The sequence below is a fragment of the Indicator indicator genome, chromosome Z, assembly GCF_027791375.1.
Source record: "Indicator indicator isolate 239-I01 chromosome Z, UM_Iind_1.1, whole genome shotgun sequence".
Lineage (NCBI taxonomy): Eukaryota > Metazoa > Chordata > Aves > Piciformes > Indicatoridae > Indicator > Indicator indicator.
The window spans coordinates 8,564,384-8,582,872 of NC_072053.1; the positions used below are offsets into that span (position 1 = coordinate 8,564,384).

General features: G+C 40.8%; 2 protein-coding genes across 2 annotated transcripts; both read right to left on the reverse strand.

The window, feature by feature from the left end:
* Positions 1-2,391: 2,391 nt before the first annotated feature.
* CCDC125 (coiled-coil domain containing 125) lies at positions 2,392-14,863 on the reverse strand. The gene is made up of 11 exons (XM_054397999.1): positions 14,551-14,863; positions 13,015-13,073; positions 11,605-11,691; positions 10,667-10,744; positions 9,839-9,924; positions 7,643-7,725; positions 6,069-6,184; positions 5,403-5,510; positions 4,261-4,432; positions 2,857-2,990; positions 2,392-2,727 (listed from the first exon to the last, which is right to left on the reverse strand). Exons 1-11 carry the CDS (start codon positions 14,807-14,809, stop codon positions 2,392-2,394), a joined length of 1,518 nt encoding a protein of 505 aa, XP_054253974.1. The 5' UTR covers positions 14,810-14,863.
* Positions 14,864-16,591: 1,728 nt separating this feature from the next.
* On the reverse strand, positions 16,592-18,338 carry AK6 (adenylate kinase 6). Its single transcript, XM_054397925.1, has 5 exons — positions 18,311-18,338; positions 17,700-17,792; positions 17,331-17,389; positions 17,099-17,244; positions 16,592-16,962 (listed from the first exon to the last, which is right to left on the reverse strand). Exons 1-5 carry the CDS (start codon positions 18,336-18,338, stop codon positions 16,773-16,775), a joined length of 516 nt encoding a protein of 171 aa, XP_054253900.1. The 3' UTR covers positions 16,592-16,772.
* Positions 18,339-18,489: the final 151 nt, after the last annotated feature.

Below are 18,489 nucleotides of genomic sequence, written 5' to 3' on the forward strand. Positions count from 1 at the left end.
AAACTGTCAACAATTACTGATTTTCAGCAGTGCTCCATCAGCAGTCAGGCCTACAGCTGAAGCATCCACTTGCTCAACTTAACAAATGTCTCTCTCACACACTGTGCACAGTGTTGTCATCATTAGTTGTCTTGAGCATTTACTACTAAGTATTAGAAAATAATTACCAGGTCTGAAAAAATCACTCCTTAATGGAAACCAGTGTTTCCTCAATACTCTTCTCTGCTTCACATTAATAACCAGATATTCATAACCTCAGCAACACAGCACTAACTAGAGTCAACCAGATCCTTTTCTCTAATTTCTTCTCAATACACTAGCAACCAGCTCCCTGCATTTATAGCTTTTATTTAAATACAAAATGAGAATGTTTCCTGGTTTATCCAGAAGCACTTCTTAAAATACTTCATGTCTTTAAGTGTATGGTGTAAGCATGCCCACTACATTCTGTGCCCTATATGAAAGTAAATGGAAGCAAAAATATCACTAGTATGTGTAAACCTCTAAGGACAGCTACAATCATAGACCCATTGAATAATTTTGATTGAAAAAGTCCTTTTAAGATCAAGCCCAACCATTACCTAACTCTACGAAGTCTGATGCTAAACCATGTTCTTTAGCACATCTTGGCATCTTTTAAACACTCTTAGGGATGCAGATTCAACCTGCTCCAGTGTTTGAAAACCCTTTCAGTGAAGGATTTTTTTCTAACATCCAATCTAAACCTTCCCTGGTGAAATCTGAGGCCACATTCTCTTCCTGTGGCCTGTTACCAGGAAGAAGAGATTGACACTCACTCTCCCCCTACCTCCCCTTCAACCTCCTTTCAGGGAGTTGTAGAGAACCAAGTCTCTCCTCAGCCTCCTTTTCTCTAGACTAAACAGCCCCAGTTCCCTCAGCCACTCCTCGCAAAACTGGAGCTCCACACCTTTCACCATCCTTCCTTGGACATGTTCCAGCACCTCAAAGTCCTTGTGGTGAGGGGCCCGAAACTGAACACACTACTCAAGGTGTGGCCTCACTAGTGCTGAGTACAGGGTACTGATCCACTTATGTAATCCAGGGTGCAATACACAGCACGAATGGTCGAAGAGTCAGGGTCTAGAGTGTGTCAGCAGCAAATTTTATGGTATGGTTTTGTTTCATGACCATCTGACATTTCCAAGGAGCGCATCTGCGGGTGCTCCTGAGACTGTAAAATCCTTACTGCAAAAAGTTTCTTAACGACAGCCTGATCAGTTCTGAAGTGCACAAGCCCTTCTTCAGGCCCGGAATAAACTTCTGTCCTGAATGCCATCTTCCTACGCTCGCCTCGGTCGAGCTGCGCATCTGTGCCAGGGCAGGTAGAGCGAAGACCGCGTCCACGACAGCGCGGAGGCGGCTATCCCGAGACCGCCGCCCTCGGGGGCACAGAAACACGGGAGATTACAGCCGCAGCGAACGCCTCCGAAGAAAGCCCGCTCCCCAAATGGGCACTGCCTCACACCGCCCGCCCACGCAGCCCCCGCCTGAAGCTTCGGGATGTGCCCGCACCGGCGTCCATCCGCTCCCCGCCTCCCTCCTTATCCCTCCCCGGCCACCGCTCTGCGGGCAGCCTTGGGCTCCCCGCCAAGGAGGACGGCCCGGGAGGGCACGACTGCAGCCGGGAGGAGGCCACCGGGCGGCAGGACACCCGCAACCGCTTCCGGGCCGCACCTCCCTCTCCGCACCTTGCTCGGTGTCCCGGCCCACCGCGGCTCCCGCCAGCCCCGTACCCACGTCCTCACCCCCTGGCGGTGGGGCAGGGCCGCCCTGCCGGGGCGCTGGGCGAGGGGGACGCGCGCGACCTGGAGGCGGCAGCCGCCGCTGAGGTGGGGTTGGGAACCGAGGGGTGGCAATTCCCCTCCCACCCACACCAGCTCCGGGACGGCAGCAGCGGCCGCAAAGCTCCTTGTTTGTGCACCCAGCCGCCGCATCGCGCATGCGTGGCACCGCCCACCCGGGGCACTCAGCCTGTGTGACCCACGAGATTCTCCCGCGCCCCGCCACCACGGGGCGCCACCGCGCCCCCTCCCCTGAGCCGGGCCAGCCCTGCCCCCACCGAGTCACTTGACATCGCCTCCGCGGTGACGGGCACCTCTGGCTGCACCTTCCTCACGTAATGTGAAATCAGGGAAGGGGTTAGCAAAAGTGAGGATTCAGGACACGGCCAGTGGCTTCAGCTGGTTCATAAATTACTGTCAAATTAACCCCATCTGTTTCGCCAAACTCGTACTTCCCACCACATTACTCATTAAAGATGGTACCAGGTATGGCCCTGCTTTGACCCCCAGTGATGTAAGCACAGGATGTATTTACATGTCTCCACAAGATCTTTCTCTTTTTTAAAAATAACTTTATTCCAATGGATGGCTATATGGAGATCACAACAGTTTCACCTCCTTTTTCATGTGGATTATTTTCATTGCAGTGCTTTGTCTCAGATGGCCAGGAGTGTGACTTTCGAAGCATTCTTATGGGATATTCAAATATTTTTGCACAGGGCACTGAAGAAATACTGTTTTGGGAACTGAGGTTTTGGCAGCAGGCATGTACAGGGCCCAATGACCCCTCAGCTTTGCACTGACGTCTCCCCAGCACACCATTTCCTCTATCCTGTTCCAAAACATCCTCTTTTGTCTCCATTGTCCGAGCCAGCATGTAACTAACCTTCCTCTGATGAGCAAGAGCCTCCTCTTTGTCATTTATCTGCATATTTATTTAAAAGAGAAAGAAAAGAAACCAGTTCATGAACTAAGAACAAGGAGGTCGGTGTAAATCAACAGTTGCACTTGCTCCCCTAAGAACCCATGATGAATAGTTTAATAAAATACTAACCAAATCTATTAATATCTTCAGGATTTCATGAGGATTGTCTAGCCCTTCGACTTTCCTACAGTCCACATCCGATGAAAGCAGGCTGGATAGTTTTTGCCCTAGACTGTTCTTGTTCCCTTGTAACTTGACACGTCCTAAGGAAAACAGAAGTATAAGAACTGTGGAATTGCTCAGGAGGAGAAAAACTACCCTGGAATAAAATGGGCATACATAAAACTTCACTCTGAACTATCTCCCTTAAAAGGGTAATGACAGCTACAGCCTCTCCCACTGTACATAAGACTGGCAGATACTTGCATGCAGTACTATTCTTACCATCGCTTAAAGGCTAATTAAGATCTTTCATCATACATATGTTTTGGCAAATTGAAAATAAAAGCTTCTTTTGTTATGTATGGGAATTACATCTTGACTCTCTAGTTAATAATTTGTATTTGTTTTTAAACGGTAGGTTGGCTGGAAAAAAATTGACGTAAGCTGTCTAAAAAGTTCTAAGATTTCTAAAAATACTAAGGTACATTAAAATTATTGAATGTATGTATCGGGATATAGAGATTAGAAACAATGAAGATGGTATAGGGGAAACAATATTCAAGATGTATGCCATTTCAGTATTAGATCCTGAGAGCACTCAAGGAATCTAGCAGACACACCAAACTTCTAAGACTGGCACCTCCAGCTCAATGGCTAATGTATCTTGAAGTGTTGTTTCTAAATTCTGCTATTGTTTTGACTGTGACACAAGCATTTAAATACTCCTCTTTATCCTGTTTCTTCAAGAAGATAAGGATAGTGTTTGTCTTTTTTACAGCATGCTTTGTAAATCACCCATGGCCATGTGAAGCATAAGAAGAAGAATAATAAATACTGGCATAGACACACATACAGAATAAAAAACTATTGTATTTAGTACTTCAGTGAAAGCTGAGCATGTATTTTTTGCATTTCTCCTCCTTCCCTTACTCTTATATAGAGATCTTTTGGAAAACCCCAGCACCTTACACTGCTGGTAGCATCTAAAATGGCCAGGTTAAACTTGCTAGATGTTAGGTTTTTCTGTGCCCTTTTCACTCCAGCCAGTTTTCACTCAGATAACACAGTTAATGAGTAAGTAATAAAAAAGAGCTGTATTAGAGGCCTAGATAGGTAGCTTTACTGAATTACAATAGTATTTATGTATTTCACTTGTACACAGGCACCCTGTCCTACCTATGCAAAACTTCATATAGAAATTCAACTACATGACACACTAGTTAGTGTACTTACAACCTTTTATTCTTGGCTCTTCAGAAGCCTAAGTCAGCCATTAAATCACAACCACACAATAAGAAAGCCTGCCCATGCCACTGGTCAGCTAACTTCTTTCCCATTCAGCCATTACAAATGTATAGCATGCCTAGTTACCATCATCTTTCAGGCGTCTCCAGTTCATAAATTTTGTTTCCTTCTTAATCTTTATCACTTCTGCAAGCCTCAGGGCTTGGTCCTTCCTCTGCATTAATTGTTGCTCAAATGCAATTCTGAAGGCATCTGCCATTATATAAGCTTCATCTTTACTCTTCTTCAGATTTTCAATCTGGTTTTAATTCGGAGAAAATGTATATTAAGCAATATGGAAGCAAATTTAAAATGCAAATTAAGTGAGAAAAAAAGCCATTAATATAAACAACTTTTAAATAATCACAATCAGGGAAGTAGTAGAAACTGAACAAAGTGCTTTCTTGCTATGTTAAGAAATATTTTGACATGTGTATTTAAGTCCTTACCCTTCCTCCTCTATGCAGGCACACACCATCACCCACTTACACAGAGAAGCTGCCTGCACTGATTATTTGTCTGCAGATGCAAAAGAGCTTAGAAGGGCATGTAATGGTTAGGCCAGGAGCAAACAGAGCAAAAGAATGGCATCTACATCAGGGATAATAACTTTGGCACAAGAGGGACACAACATACTTACTTCCAAAACCATTAGGTCAGATGGAACTTCTGTAGTGGGACCACAAAGGTGGTACCACATTTGAAGAGTCAAATAGAAATCAGAATAAAAATTCTAAAATTACAGAATTTCACTAAATTAAAAACTTTCAGAGCTTGAAAACCAAGTTATTGATTTAAGCATGTTGTAAATATAAAGTTTTTAGCAAGATCAGCTTCCTGACATAGGCTTGCAAGTGCTGATGTCAACATAAGGGAGGGGTGGAATTCACTGCCAGGAAGGAAGGAAAAGGGGTCAGTGGCAGTCCACACCCACATGGTGCATACATTTATAGAGTGTGCATGCACTTAGAATGTTTTTTCTTTTTTTTTCACATTAAACAAATATGGGTAGAAGACAGTACTTTTTTCCCTAGTAAAGGTGATGGAAATAATAATTACAGTTTTGTGTGAGCAAAAGTATTACAAACAAATATTACAAAATTTTTGAGAAGCATTCTTGTTTTAAGACACATTACTTTGTGTAAACTGCACCAGAGTATTTCTGGCTTTATTAAGTTTTAAGCACAGGCACCCTTCTGCTTGTTCATATCTATGCCAATCAGCATTACCTCTTGCTTGAGATGAAGAAATTGCTTTCGAGTTACAGCTGCCATTTTAGCACATGGACAAGGCTGCCCTCCACAGGTATTGCAGGTGCAGGCTCCAAGAACTGCCAGCTTAAAATCCAAACCAAACCGCCAGTTAAGTAAGTATCTATCTGCATGCACAATATAATCCAAGAGATGCCACAGGTCTAGCATAAAAGCATCCTCAAACTACAAAGGGAGTGTTAAGGGGTCAGAGGAAGCAAGCTAGGAGAGATTTAAGCATGATTTCTTTTGACTCAGAACCATATATGTCAAACACATTTCTGCAACGCAACCCAAAGGCAAAAACTGTTGTCCAGTATGCTACTCCCTGAAGATCTCATTATTTTTTTTCACTCAATAAAGTAAAGCAGCAAGCATAGAAGTTGAGAATTAATATATTAGGAGGGAAAAAATAGCATGCTGGCTCACCAGAGATAGCCTGATTCTGTCTGCTCTTTGTTTGCAGGATAGGAATCACGACACACCACAAATTAGAAAAGTGATAGGCATGCAAGGGCATACTGTCATTAGCTAAAAACAGGTCCTAAGAAACAGTTAAATAAACAGTAAGAAAAATTTATCTATATGTTTTTAATATAAACATAGCTTTGAATAACCATTTAAAAAAATTTCAGTCATACTTACTTCAAGACTTGTAAAATCTGTAATGTCACTTTTATTCAAAGACATGTTTTCCTGAACAATCTTCTGTTGCTTCACATCTAGCATTGCAAGGAATTCCAAGCACTGCTGATTCAGGACTATGTTATAAAACAAGGAAAGTGATTACAAAGTCTGCTGCTCTGATTTTTTTTAATTTCAGAGTTTACTCAAATGAAGCAGTTTTACAGTTTAAGCATCAGTTTGGGAATATAATGAGACTATCTATATGTAGAAACTCAGACCCCAGGAGTCTTTCCTTCTGTGTTTTCCCAGAAGTAACGACCACTTGGAATCATAAAATCATAGAATTGTTAGGGTTGGAAGGGACCTCAATGATCATCTAGTTCCAACCCCCCTGCCATGGGCAGGGACACCTCCCACTAGATCAGGTTGCTCAGAGCCACATCCAGCCTGGCCTTAAACACCTCCAGTGGTGGAGCTTCTACCACCTCCCTGGGCAACCTCTTCCAGGGTCTCACCACCCTCATGGTGAAAAACTTCTTCCTAACATCCATGAATCTACCCATTTCTATTCTTTTTCCATTCCCCCTAGTCCTCTCATTACCTGACACTCTAAAAAGTCCCTCACCAGCGTTCTTGTAGGCTCCCTTCAGATACTGGAAGGCCAGAATAAGGTCTCCTTGGAGTCCTCTTTTCTCCAGACTGAACAGCCCCAACTCTTTCAGTCTGTCCTCACAGGAGAGGGGCTCCAGCCCTCTGATCATCCTCATGGCCCTTCTCTGGACATGTCCGTATCCCTCTTGTAATAGGGGCTCCAGAATTGGACGTAGTACTCCAGGTGGGGTCTCACCAGAGCTGAGGCGGAGAATCACCTCCCTCGACCTGCTGGCTATGCTGCTCTTGATGCAGCCCAGAATGTGATTGACTTTCTGGGCTGCAAGTGCACACTAGTGACTCATGTTGAGCTTCTCATCCACCAGCACCCCCAAGTCCTTTTCTTCAAGGCTGCCCTCAAGCCAGTCACTGCCCAGCCTGTATCGGTGCTTGGGATTACCCTGATGCAGGACCTTGCATTTGGTCTTGCTGAACCTCATGAAGTTGTCATGGGCCCACCTCTCCAGCCTGTCAAGGTCCCTCTGGATGGATCCCTTCCCTCCAGCATGTCTGCTGCACCACCAGTGAGTATCTTTAATTCAGATTGTCATTGTAGCAGGAACATTCAGTGGCTACCCTGGCTGCTGTTAACCCCTTCCAGGATACAATTGGGAGTACAGACTGGTTGCGTCCCTCCACACCCAGGATGTCACCACACCAGTAAGGTAACTTAAAAATACTACTTTCACACCTGATCTACTCTCGAAGCTATGCATACTTGACTTTCCTGTCGTTCAATGTGTGGGTTTTTTTTAGTTCAGGTGACAATATAATAAGAAAACAAATGTGACTTCTCTGTTTAAAGAGAGCTTCTGCAATATCCACTAACATCAGCTGCCAGTAACAAGAAAACTTATCCCCACAGAAAACTTCATTCATAGCTAAATTACGAATAATTCCTAAGAAACTGTATGTGAAGAGGTACAGCTGCTGTGGCTTACTTGCATTTTCAGCTTGGAGAGTTTTAACTTCTTCTGTTCTCAGTTTTAGTGCTTCCTTAAGAGCTGCATTTTCACAATATACCCTGCAGAAGTCACAAAAAGCTTGTATTAACTTTAAAACAAAACAAAACAAGATTTAAATGGACACTTAAAAAATCCCCCGTCTTTTAAAACATTTACCTAATACTTCTGCATATTAAAATTACAAGTACTGAAGGGATTGAAGAAAAATAAATAAAAACTGAAAAAAGTTGAGTGTTCTGCTTGATGAGGTATTACCTATGAAGCATTATACAAGGAGTATCCTCACTTGTAAAATTTGTAATGGAAAATTTTTTTCATAACAATATCTGTATGCAGTATAATATGTGGTATATTGTTAGGTCCAAGACTGTTAGGCAGGGGACAATAAAGCAACCTGAAAATTACTCCTAAATAACTCCGAAGAAAGTTCCGTGTGTAGGCTTGGTCTAACTGGCACTGAACCAAGGTTAAGAAAACAGGCTACACCAGGCTGGCTTTTGCAAAGTCACTCCTCATTATCAAGGCTGCAGGTGGCTCTGCAGGGAGCAAAACCAGGAACACGTACACTTACAGAGTGGTTTCTCTGCAACCCAGATAGCCTGCACTGTTCAAACACCTTGTTCATGAAACCGCACCCTTGCACGATTTAAACGCGTCCAGGTATGCTCAAGTGAATGTTAAAAAAATAAAATAAAAAATTGATTGCCTGTGTGTAAGTAGACAGTGCCAAACACTTCACAGTTTAACAAGAGGTCAGTTTAAGTACCACATTACCTTTATAAACTCAAAGTAATTTGTAATTATGATCCTCTGAAATGCTTGAAATTGCTTACTTCCTTGAGAGAAGAAAACCGTTACTGGATATTTGATAACATGGCTCTAGTCTGAATTTTAGAAAGAAAACTTCCTGTAATCTTAATAGTGCTCTCTACCTTCAAGTCTTTCAACCTGGGAACACATGATACGCATTTATAATGCATTTTTCCCTGAAGTATGCAAGTATTTCCTTCTTGAATGGAAAATTTTTTCAGCTAAAGTCCTAAATGTTAAAGCAATATAATTTATTTGGTGCACCTCTTCAGCTGTCAGTAAATGCAGCATAATGTAAATTCATGGTATTGTTTAAAACTAAATACCAGCCTGAATTATATTACTTGCTTAAACAAAGAGAAATAATTATTCTTCTCATCCTGCTGTCTTAGGTATCAGAAAACCTTTCGGCAAAGATGACTGAGCTCCTGGCTTGCCATTTTCTGAAGGCACATCTCTAGCTTTCAATAGCTAACACTAGTTTTGTTGCTCTAAATTACTCAGCTGCACTGCCAGTCTCCTGTCAGGAAAGCCAGAGAGCTCTTCAAGAGGTGTCCTTCAATAAGTGTATCTAAGCTATCTGGTGAACAAGACAATGTGCTTTGTACAAATTGTAAGCATTTGGCTTACTCTTTGATTCAGAGTTTGAAAATTTTAAATAAAAATCTCTGCTGAAATGATGGTATAACTGAAGGGTAGAATTCAGAAATAGTTCAGTGTTTAAATAAGTGAGCCTATTGGTCATATTTTTCAAGAACTGTTGCTGCAGCATTAATTTACTGACTCTGGCATCTTCTGCTTGCCTAACCACACCTGCTGTCCATCCACAGTCACTCTTATTTAAACAGAGAACCAGTTGATCAGCCTTTCTCAAAAGCATTCCATTTTACCTGTACATATGCTGACATGTACAATGCAAGAAAAGAAAGCAATGATTAACCAGCAAATGATATTTCCACATGCATGCGCATACCATTATTTTCTATGCTTCATTTACATTTGAAGTAAATAAAGGACAGTCTGGCTCCACCTGACTAACAGAATAACGTTAACAGGATGAAAACAAAAACTCAGTCTAGCAAAGCTAGCCTATATACATACTATAGAATTGAGATTGGATAATTTTAGTAGTTTTAATTGAAAATTACTAATGTGATTATCATGAAAATGTAATAAATCTTCCTAACTCTGGAAGGAAATTAGGAAGACACAAGAACTCCAGGAAACCTAATAAAGCAAATTTGGAACACAATAAACAGGACATACAGCATTCAATGCAATTAAAAACTAAAACAAAACAAGACAAAACAACAAACACAAACAAAAAAACACAACCAAAGATACACAGTGGAAGTCAAATACCTGTCATATTTTTCTGTCCATGTGTCTTCCATGTTTTTAAATCTATCCTGATCAAATTCAATTTCCCATTGCAAAAAACTTATTTCCTGTGGAAACAAAGCAAACCATTTCATTTCAAGCCTCCCACTGAAAGGAAGAAAAGGAACTGATGGTGCTATTTGGCACCAATAGAGATCTATGTGACCAATGATGATGATAATCTGTGACACTGTCAAAAACGTATTTGGTGCCAGACATCAAAAAGTTTTGATCACAGTGGATCTATGGATTCCAGACCATGCTGCATGAACTAATGCTTGTAGTGGCTTACGACAAAAACAAACCCACATTGCCCCATTTCCCTGTCCCCTTACTGTTCTCTGGAATGATCACATTGGGAGAGAAGAAAACATAAAACTCAGTTTAACAAGGATATCAATGCCACCTTCACTTCATCACAATATAAATTTGGTGCCCATTTCTTAGACATGTTGGGAAGTTCCATCTTAATAACTAAGAAACAGCACAATTCATAATGACTGCCTGTGAAACTCAGAACAAAAAAACCAACTGAAAGTACAGAAAGAACTCTAGTAACTTCCAAGTATTATTTGTACACACTATAGTATAAAAACATTTAGATCAAAAGAGTGATCAGAACATTTTCCCTTTCTACTGAAAAGGAGTAAGAATACTTCCAAAAAATCCTGGAAGTAAGGGCAGATTTGTACTGATTTAAACAGAATCATAGAATTGTTTAGGATGGAAAAGACCTTTAAAACTTTATTAGTAGCAACAGTCTTCTGTTTTCTTCCACAGGTGTGGAAGAAACGTGTATCCTTACCTTACCTTTTCTAAAGTTCTTTTTTCTTCCTCAGTTTTTTGAAGCATTGCTTTTGTATGACTAGTGGCTTTATTAAATACTGTCTGGAAAAAAAAAGGCACAACTCTGTCAAACACTGTAATTAAGATTAATTATTTTGGCTTTAGCCAAATTTTCAGTTTCACATCAAGAGAAGTTCACATTCTTAGGAGTGTGCAGAATTACAAACACTAGCAGAACCCCAGTGGGTTCTAATTTCAAGTCAGTGAAATAGCTATGTTACATAGCAAAGGTGTATTTTGATCTTATGTCCTTTTATACAGAAAGAGTTAGCATCATTTAAAATGAGATTATGTCTTTTGCAGGACTTGTCCACAAAGTAAGCTCTTAAAAAACTTTCTTACAACATATTTATTTTTTGATCCAGGTGTAGCTTATAATGAATGACCAAGTGTAGAAACTGCAGAACTATAAAGGCATTATGTGAGTAAGATAAAAACCAGGAACTGATTTCAACATAATTAATTTTAATAATTAATAAAAACATTACAACCCCAGAAAAAAAGACTGACGTAACATTTAATGTATACCATCCCCTATGACAATAGATGGAGTACTGAACTGAAAATACTTGTGCTTTACAGCACAATTTCAAGCAGTGATAAAGTCTATAATTTAAAGGACTTGAAAGAAGGCCTTGTTCTTTAAGTTAAACAGATAAATCCTCAAAGATAAAGTTGTGAGAATTTGATGCAACAGTAAAGTCATTAAAAAACACTATAGTTCCATGCAGAAAAGTAGCATATCATAGAATCCAAATCTGTAGACACTTCCAGACCCCATGCATTAAATTACAGCCCTGAGAAGAACTTCAAATTTGGAAGGTTTTGGAGTGGCAGGAAGATTTCTTCTGTTTTTCTTCTTTTTCTACTAAGTATCTAAATAATTTCTCAACTACTCCTACCATGCTCTGCAGAATTCTTAGGGCTTCATCTTTTCCTTCCAGCTGTCTTTGTGATGCTTCAAGCTCAACTTTCAAAATTTCAACTTCCTGAAGCAAAAAAAAAAAAAAGATACATTGAGTAAAAGCCAAAGTAATCTTGTTAAAACTCAACAGCAATGTAAATTTGTTCTCTTAAAAAACCCCAATCTTCTACAGTTCTTACTCTACATGATTCTTTTCTGATTATTAGGTTTCTTGCAATGAAGAAATGCTAACAGTCCATGATAGCACAAAATCCTTAAAGGAGAATACTTTTAAGTATTATTCTTTTTGTTCACTCCCAGCGTACTTAGAAAATAAACCACTGCTATTATGCCTTGTTAAGGAAGCTGCATGTATCAACATAGGTCTGGAGCTTTAAAATAAGTAACCAGAACAGCACAGTTTTCTATATGTGCAGTGGTAAATATTACAAATACATACTGAAATATAAATGCTATATTAATATGAGGTACTGCAAATACATTATACAATATAGCCATATAGTGCTATAGCTATATAGTCCATGTTAGGACTATTAGATCAGAACCATGACTTGTACAGAACAAAACCAATAAACCAAACAACCACAAAACAGGTACATGCCAGTCATGTCTTTCTGTAACATTCTCCCCTTCGGGAAAAAGCAGTGTTTCAATTGTTAAGAGTTAAAAGACAATTTACTGCTTCAGATACTGATTTTTCCTTAACTCCTATGAGGTCACTCAGTTGTTCACTTGTGTTCATACAGAACTTTTTTTCACGTTTCTTCTATTACTTCAGCAACTTACACTGAAATTGTATCTGCAAGCAGTGGCAATTTATCACTTTTGTCTAATGGAAAATGATTAAGGTTCCCTGACATTTTAACTTGCTGTGCACTGAAGGTTCTTCATTCTAAGACAACTTGGAAGTGACCAACCATGGACTATCCTGGGGTTAAATTTAACAGCTGAGATCACCTTGCTCTTTCTTCCTGAACTGATGCCAGGCATCAACACATTTCATCACAGTAAAATAAAAATGTAGAGTTAACTATGTTTCAACAAAAATGCAGATTTAAACCTTGAGGATTACTCTATTTACACTGAAGATTTTCAGGCACCACAGCTTAAAACTAAAAAAATTTAAAAATAAAAAATAGGAAGCCTTCTAGAAAAGGAGTACAATCCAGTGTAGAAACCGCACTTCAAACTGACTTCATGGCATAAAATTTAATGAGGCTTCCAATTCCTATTCTAATTTCAAGAACCTGAATCCATCCAAGACATGCCAAAATCTTTAGAATCCATCCAAGACATGCCAAAATCTTTAGCTACACTGAAATTGTACTGTGCTACATTAAAAGGAAATGCCAGTTTCAAGAGCAGCACACTCATCACAGTTACTAACCTCTAGAGCTTCTCGAAGTTGCTGCTTCAATTCTTCATTTGATACTTCAGTATTAGATTCTGTAGGATTAATAGGAGATACTAAATCATGAGATACTCTGATATTTAAAAAGAAAATGTAAGAATTTGCTTTATCCTGAAAACAGGTAACATGGAGGTAAGAATTTTCATCTTCGTGTTTTTTTTTCTCCTAGAGCTTATAAAAAGATTTTAAAAATACATAATTACTAAGCTCAAACACATTGTTTTGCAATTAAATGGGAAAAAAGAAGACAATTATTTCAGAATTTCCTTTAACACCCTTCCACCCTCAAAATTGCAATCTTCACTTAAAAAAATAATTTTTTAGATTATTTTCCATTTTTTTCTTCTCAACAACCAAACAACAGTAACTAGCACTATTTAGAAGTAGGGGCAATTTTCAAGAGGCAAAGATGAATACAGTGATGAAGTATCCCACAAGATCCAGTATTCCTCTAAACAAGCAGTTACTACTAGTACTGTTTTTCTTAAACTGATCATCACAGAGGTATGTTAAGATGTAGCCTTCTAATAAATTAAAGTCATGTGGACTTTAGTCATGCTTCCATGGGTATCGTTGTGTTAAAGACCTAGATCTAAGACAAGCATCATACAGAAAACAGCAGAAGGATGGTGAAAACAACAAGGATTAGGCTGCTTTTATAACATCTTTATGCTGAAGATTCTGAAACCAATAAATACATGTCTTAGCTTACTGCAAAATTTGGAGAGGATTGTGGGGGACTTGTTCTAAAGGAGAGAAATAAAGAAGTTATTCAGAAATACCCGAGTCAAAATAATGAAAGTGGCTAAAAATATAAGGGAAGGCAGCTCAAGCATACTGGTCAGCACTGCCTGCATTTGATTTTATTCACAGCAGTGTTGTCTTCACCAAAAAAACGGCTGTCAGCATGGGGAGAAGAGATGCACAGGTTCTAAAACCAACTTAACTTCAAAAATATGCCAATTCACAATTTTCCATTAAACAGGAAACAGGATTTTGAATACTTGGCCATAAGCTTTAGGTACAATCTCTATGAAGACACACTTAAAACCATGAATCCATGCAATTCCATTCGATTTCATATATACAAAGAGATGTCCTTCACCAAAGGATGCTCTTGGCTAACTGCCACTTTCAAATGCAAAACTGAACACTTTTAAAACGGTCATTTAACACTAGGAAGGTCTGCAGCCTCATTCACTGAAAAGCAATTCTGCTGTTCCTGTTTTGGGAAAGTGATCTAGGAACAGAGACTCTTCGACTGCCTCCACAGCATGGAGCACCTCGTTTTGCAGTACTAGCAGAAGGTTTACAGACTGCACCCACTAATCTGCGAGGCCTTGCTGGATCCCAGCAGATGTGCAATGCAAGTGAACATTTGGAGATCCTCCAGAGATGTCAAAAGTCGACTGGCAAATGGTTTGGGTTACACTTTATGATACCTTCCAAAGCTGCTAACTGCTCAGTTCTGCTAATAATGAACCGAGTAATCAACTTCTGAATTATTCTTACCGCAGCTATTCTGTCTCGTGGAACTAGCAATAGGCTTTTTGGATGATCCATCATAAAAACTGTTTCGTTTTGAACCGGGAAGATCTGCAGCATTGCTTTCGGCTGACAAGAGAGGAGTGCAAACCTTCACCGATTCCTTCCTCGATCTAAATGAACAGGTGCTCTGTAAATCTTCTCCTCCATAAACACCTCCAGGTCTTCTCCCAAGTCCGTTTCCCAAGTCTCCACGTGTCATGTCATCCTCTTCTGCTTCCTCCATCTTCTCCACCCGCCTTTTTAATTTTTTCCTTCCTGTTTGTTCTTCTTTATTCTTAATTTTCCCTGATCGAGGGCACGCCACTTACTGGCAATGTCAACCGCAAAACAAGTATGCGATCTAGAAAAGCAGGAAACCGCTCCATCATTAAAGCAGCAAAACAACGTTAAAGTGAAAAATCTGAAGCTGTCGGACCGTCACCGCTTCCAACCCACGTTCGGGCTGCCAGAAAACATCGCCCCCGCCGCACGGTACGGTATTAACGCAGTGAAACATGAGCCATGGACCAAGCCCAGCCGCCCCTCCCTCTGTCTCCCGGTACGGTTCCCGTCCCGGCGCCCCCGACCCACCTGCCGTACCGGCTCTGCCGCTGCCGGTCCCGCCCCGGGGCGGGATGGAGCTCCCGGAAAGCAAGACGACCGCACCCCGGGAGGCTGTTCGGAGCGCAGAGGCTGAGTGACAGTCCGAGCTAGTTGGTTGTTTATTATTAGGTGCCAGGAACGTCAACAGCATCCTGGCCTGTATCAGGAACAGTGTGGCCAGCAGCACCAGGGAAGCGATCCTGCCCCTGTCCTCCCCCCTGGTGAGGCCACACCTCGAATACCTGCTACAGTTTCAGGTGCCTCACCGCAAGGAAGACGTTGAGGTGCTGGAGCATGTCCAGATTAGGGCACCAAAGATGGTGAAAGGTCTGGAGAGGAGTAGGAGGAACAGTTGAGCAAACTGGGAGTGTTTAGTCTGGAGAAGAGAGAAGGCAGAGGGGAGACCTTAGTGATCTCTACAACTACCTGACAGGAGGTTACAGCTGGGTGCATGTTGGTCATTTCTCCCAAGTGGTAAGACAAGAGGAGATGCCCTCAAGCTGCACCAGGGAGGTTAGGTTGGATATTAGAAGAAAGGTCTTCACTGAAAGGGTTGTCAAACACTGGAATAGGCTTTCCAGACAAGTGATTCAGTCCACATCCCTGAAAGTGTTATAAGAGAAGTGGTGCTGATGCAATTCCACTGTAAGTCTCACCAAATTTGAGATTGGGAAAAAAAAAAAGTAACCATTACACTCAAGCAAATAGTTTTACTATCCAAACGTGTATATAAAAGGTTTATTAATAAGCACTTTCTACAGAATCTTTCACAAGGCTTTACAAGACACCTTTTTTGTGAAGAAAGGGTATTTCTGCTTTGCACAGCCATGCTCTCCTGGGACCCAGGCTTTACAAGCAAGTAGAACAGGTGATCGCCAGTATTTCAAGAGTAAACAAACTTAAGTGAGAGGTACATCCCATGACTGGGATGGGTGAAGAATACAGAAAGCTGAAAACTTATTGCTTAATATTCCCATACCAGTGCAGATAGAACTTATGTTTCCTTACAGTTCCCAAAGTTATATGTAATAATTTTTTAAATACCTCTCTTACCAAGTCACTTCTCTTCCCTCTAGAATAAAGCATTCTCCTTAAATTACGTGACAGACTCCTCACTGTACAGTAACAATCCTTGCATTCAGGAACAGTGTAGATTATAGCAGGTTTTAGCCTGAGAATTGAGAAACAGGCTAACTCTTCCTAAGAATGCTCTTTTAGCCTTTAGAAATTAAAAGCTTCTCAATGGCTATCACTTATCAGAACTGGGAGTCCAAGGGGGAAGGTTTGGTTTTAATTGAAAGCACCAAACAACTCTCAATTCTTGAACCTAGTTTGTGCTACTAAGGGGAGCCACATCACTTTCATCCTTTCATGCACTGCTGAATTTTCATGTATTTTCATATATTTTCATGTATTTTCACAAATTCTGTGTGCTTCTCCTGAAGTCCTTTGGAAGCTATTCCAAAGCCATATAACCCTGGCTATTCTGAACCTTCTTCTCATTCCTAGCCATATCAAAATTAATTTTATCACATAAGAACTGTGAATGCCATTTATTAAACCCTCCCAGGCAGAGATCCAGTTATTAAGTTTTTCAAAAAATGTCAATTGTTGTCCTTCATCCATTGCTCAATCCATTGCATAATCTGATCCAAATTTCTCTCTAGGTCTTCTGGAGTGTTGCTGGGTAACTGGTGCACGATTTCCTTTCTGTATGACAACATAGCTTCCTCATAAAGTGTTTGAAAAATTTCACACTGAATATTGTCTTGCAGCTTTTTCCCTCTGTAGCCTCTAGAAAACAAGAACAATACCACAAGACAGTCTTAGATATAAAGCATTCTATAGGGAATCAATAATTTTTACCCTAGAAAATCCTCAAGTGAAATCACACAACAGTAGTTTAGTTATTATTACTTCACTGACACACCTGCTTTCAAGTCTCTCATACAGAAATGAATTTTCTGTACGAAGCACAAACACTATATGAAACCACCGTTCAGGGAAAAAATCGCAGCCGTGATAATCAACAATCACACCACCTTCACTCATCTTATCTTCTAGTTCATCAATTACCTACAAGAGAAACAAAGATAGGAAAGTTCATCTAAAATTACAGAAAGTTATAATACCAAAATAGTAGGTTTTAAAGTTGGACTTACCCTGTCTTCATCCAAAATGGGACAGTCATACTCCTCATCAAAACCTTCATACAGTTCTCCTGCAGCAAAAATAATTTGTGGAAGCTTATGAAGTAACAAGTTATTAAAATTATTTATGCTGTTATATTTCAGGAGGATACAAACAAAAGACATTGTTTAGTGCAAGGAAAACAGTTTACAAAGCCACATAAGGATAGATTTCTTATTACTTGATACAAAGTAATATGCTCTGTTACATAAATACTTCCTTTAACTCATGCCACCAAAACCTCTTCTGCTTCAGCAAATTTAAGACAAAACATGCTCACAGTTATACAAAGTAAAAATACCTTAAGTACTTTGATAGGCTGTTTTGTTAATATGGCCTACCTTCTTTTGCCATGTCACCCACATTAATGTAGGTCATCCCCGCTCTTGATGCAAGTTCTTTTCCAAGCGTGGTTTTCCCAACACCTGGAGTACCTAAAGACAAAGCCCCATTTAAAACAGTAAGAGAAGAGCATGGAAGTCCTCTTCAAGTAACCTTCTAAAGGGTTAAAAAAGGAAGTTTTTTTCAGTCAATGTTTTCGTATAAGAAAAACGGAGGTGGGGGGGAGGGGATAAGAAAGCTTCATGACAAAGAAAACCAAGTAAGAGCAATGTGCAAAAATTAAAAAGAAAAAAACTATTAAGAAAACACATACTTTGTGCAGAAACATTATTCGAACCAGGATCGTGCAAAAGTAAACGTTGCTTCATTTAAAAGCCCTAACTAACAGGGCAAAGCCCCTCATTTTCAAACAGCGTATCCCAGTACTTCCTCGGCATGGACCTCACACCCTAGGCTGTGCATAGGGCTGGTGTATCCCACCGCAGGCCCAACCGAGGTCCCGCCGCGCCTCTCTGAGCAGCCCCACTGGGACCAAGCAGCCCTGGCACCAGTACCGTCCCCCACTTCGTGCCGTCCCCGGGCCCGGCCCGCCATTCCCACCGCCTCGCACCGGTGAGCAGAACGTTAGGCCGCCTCATGCTCCTAATCCGCACCGCCGACAGCGGCCGCTGGTCGCCTAGGAGACACGTGCACGGGGGCCTCCGCTGACAGCGGTGCACGCCGATGGCGTCACCCACCGTGCCTGTGGGTTCGGCGGGAGGACAGGCAGGCAGACAGGCGCGCTGGGGA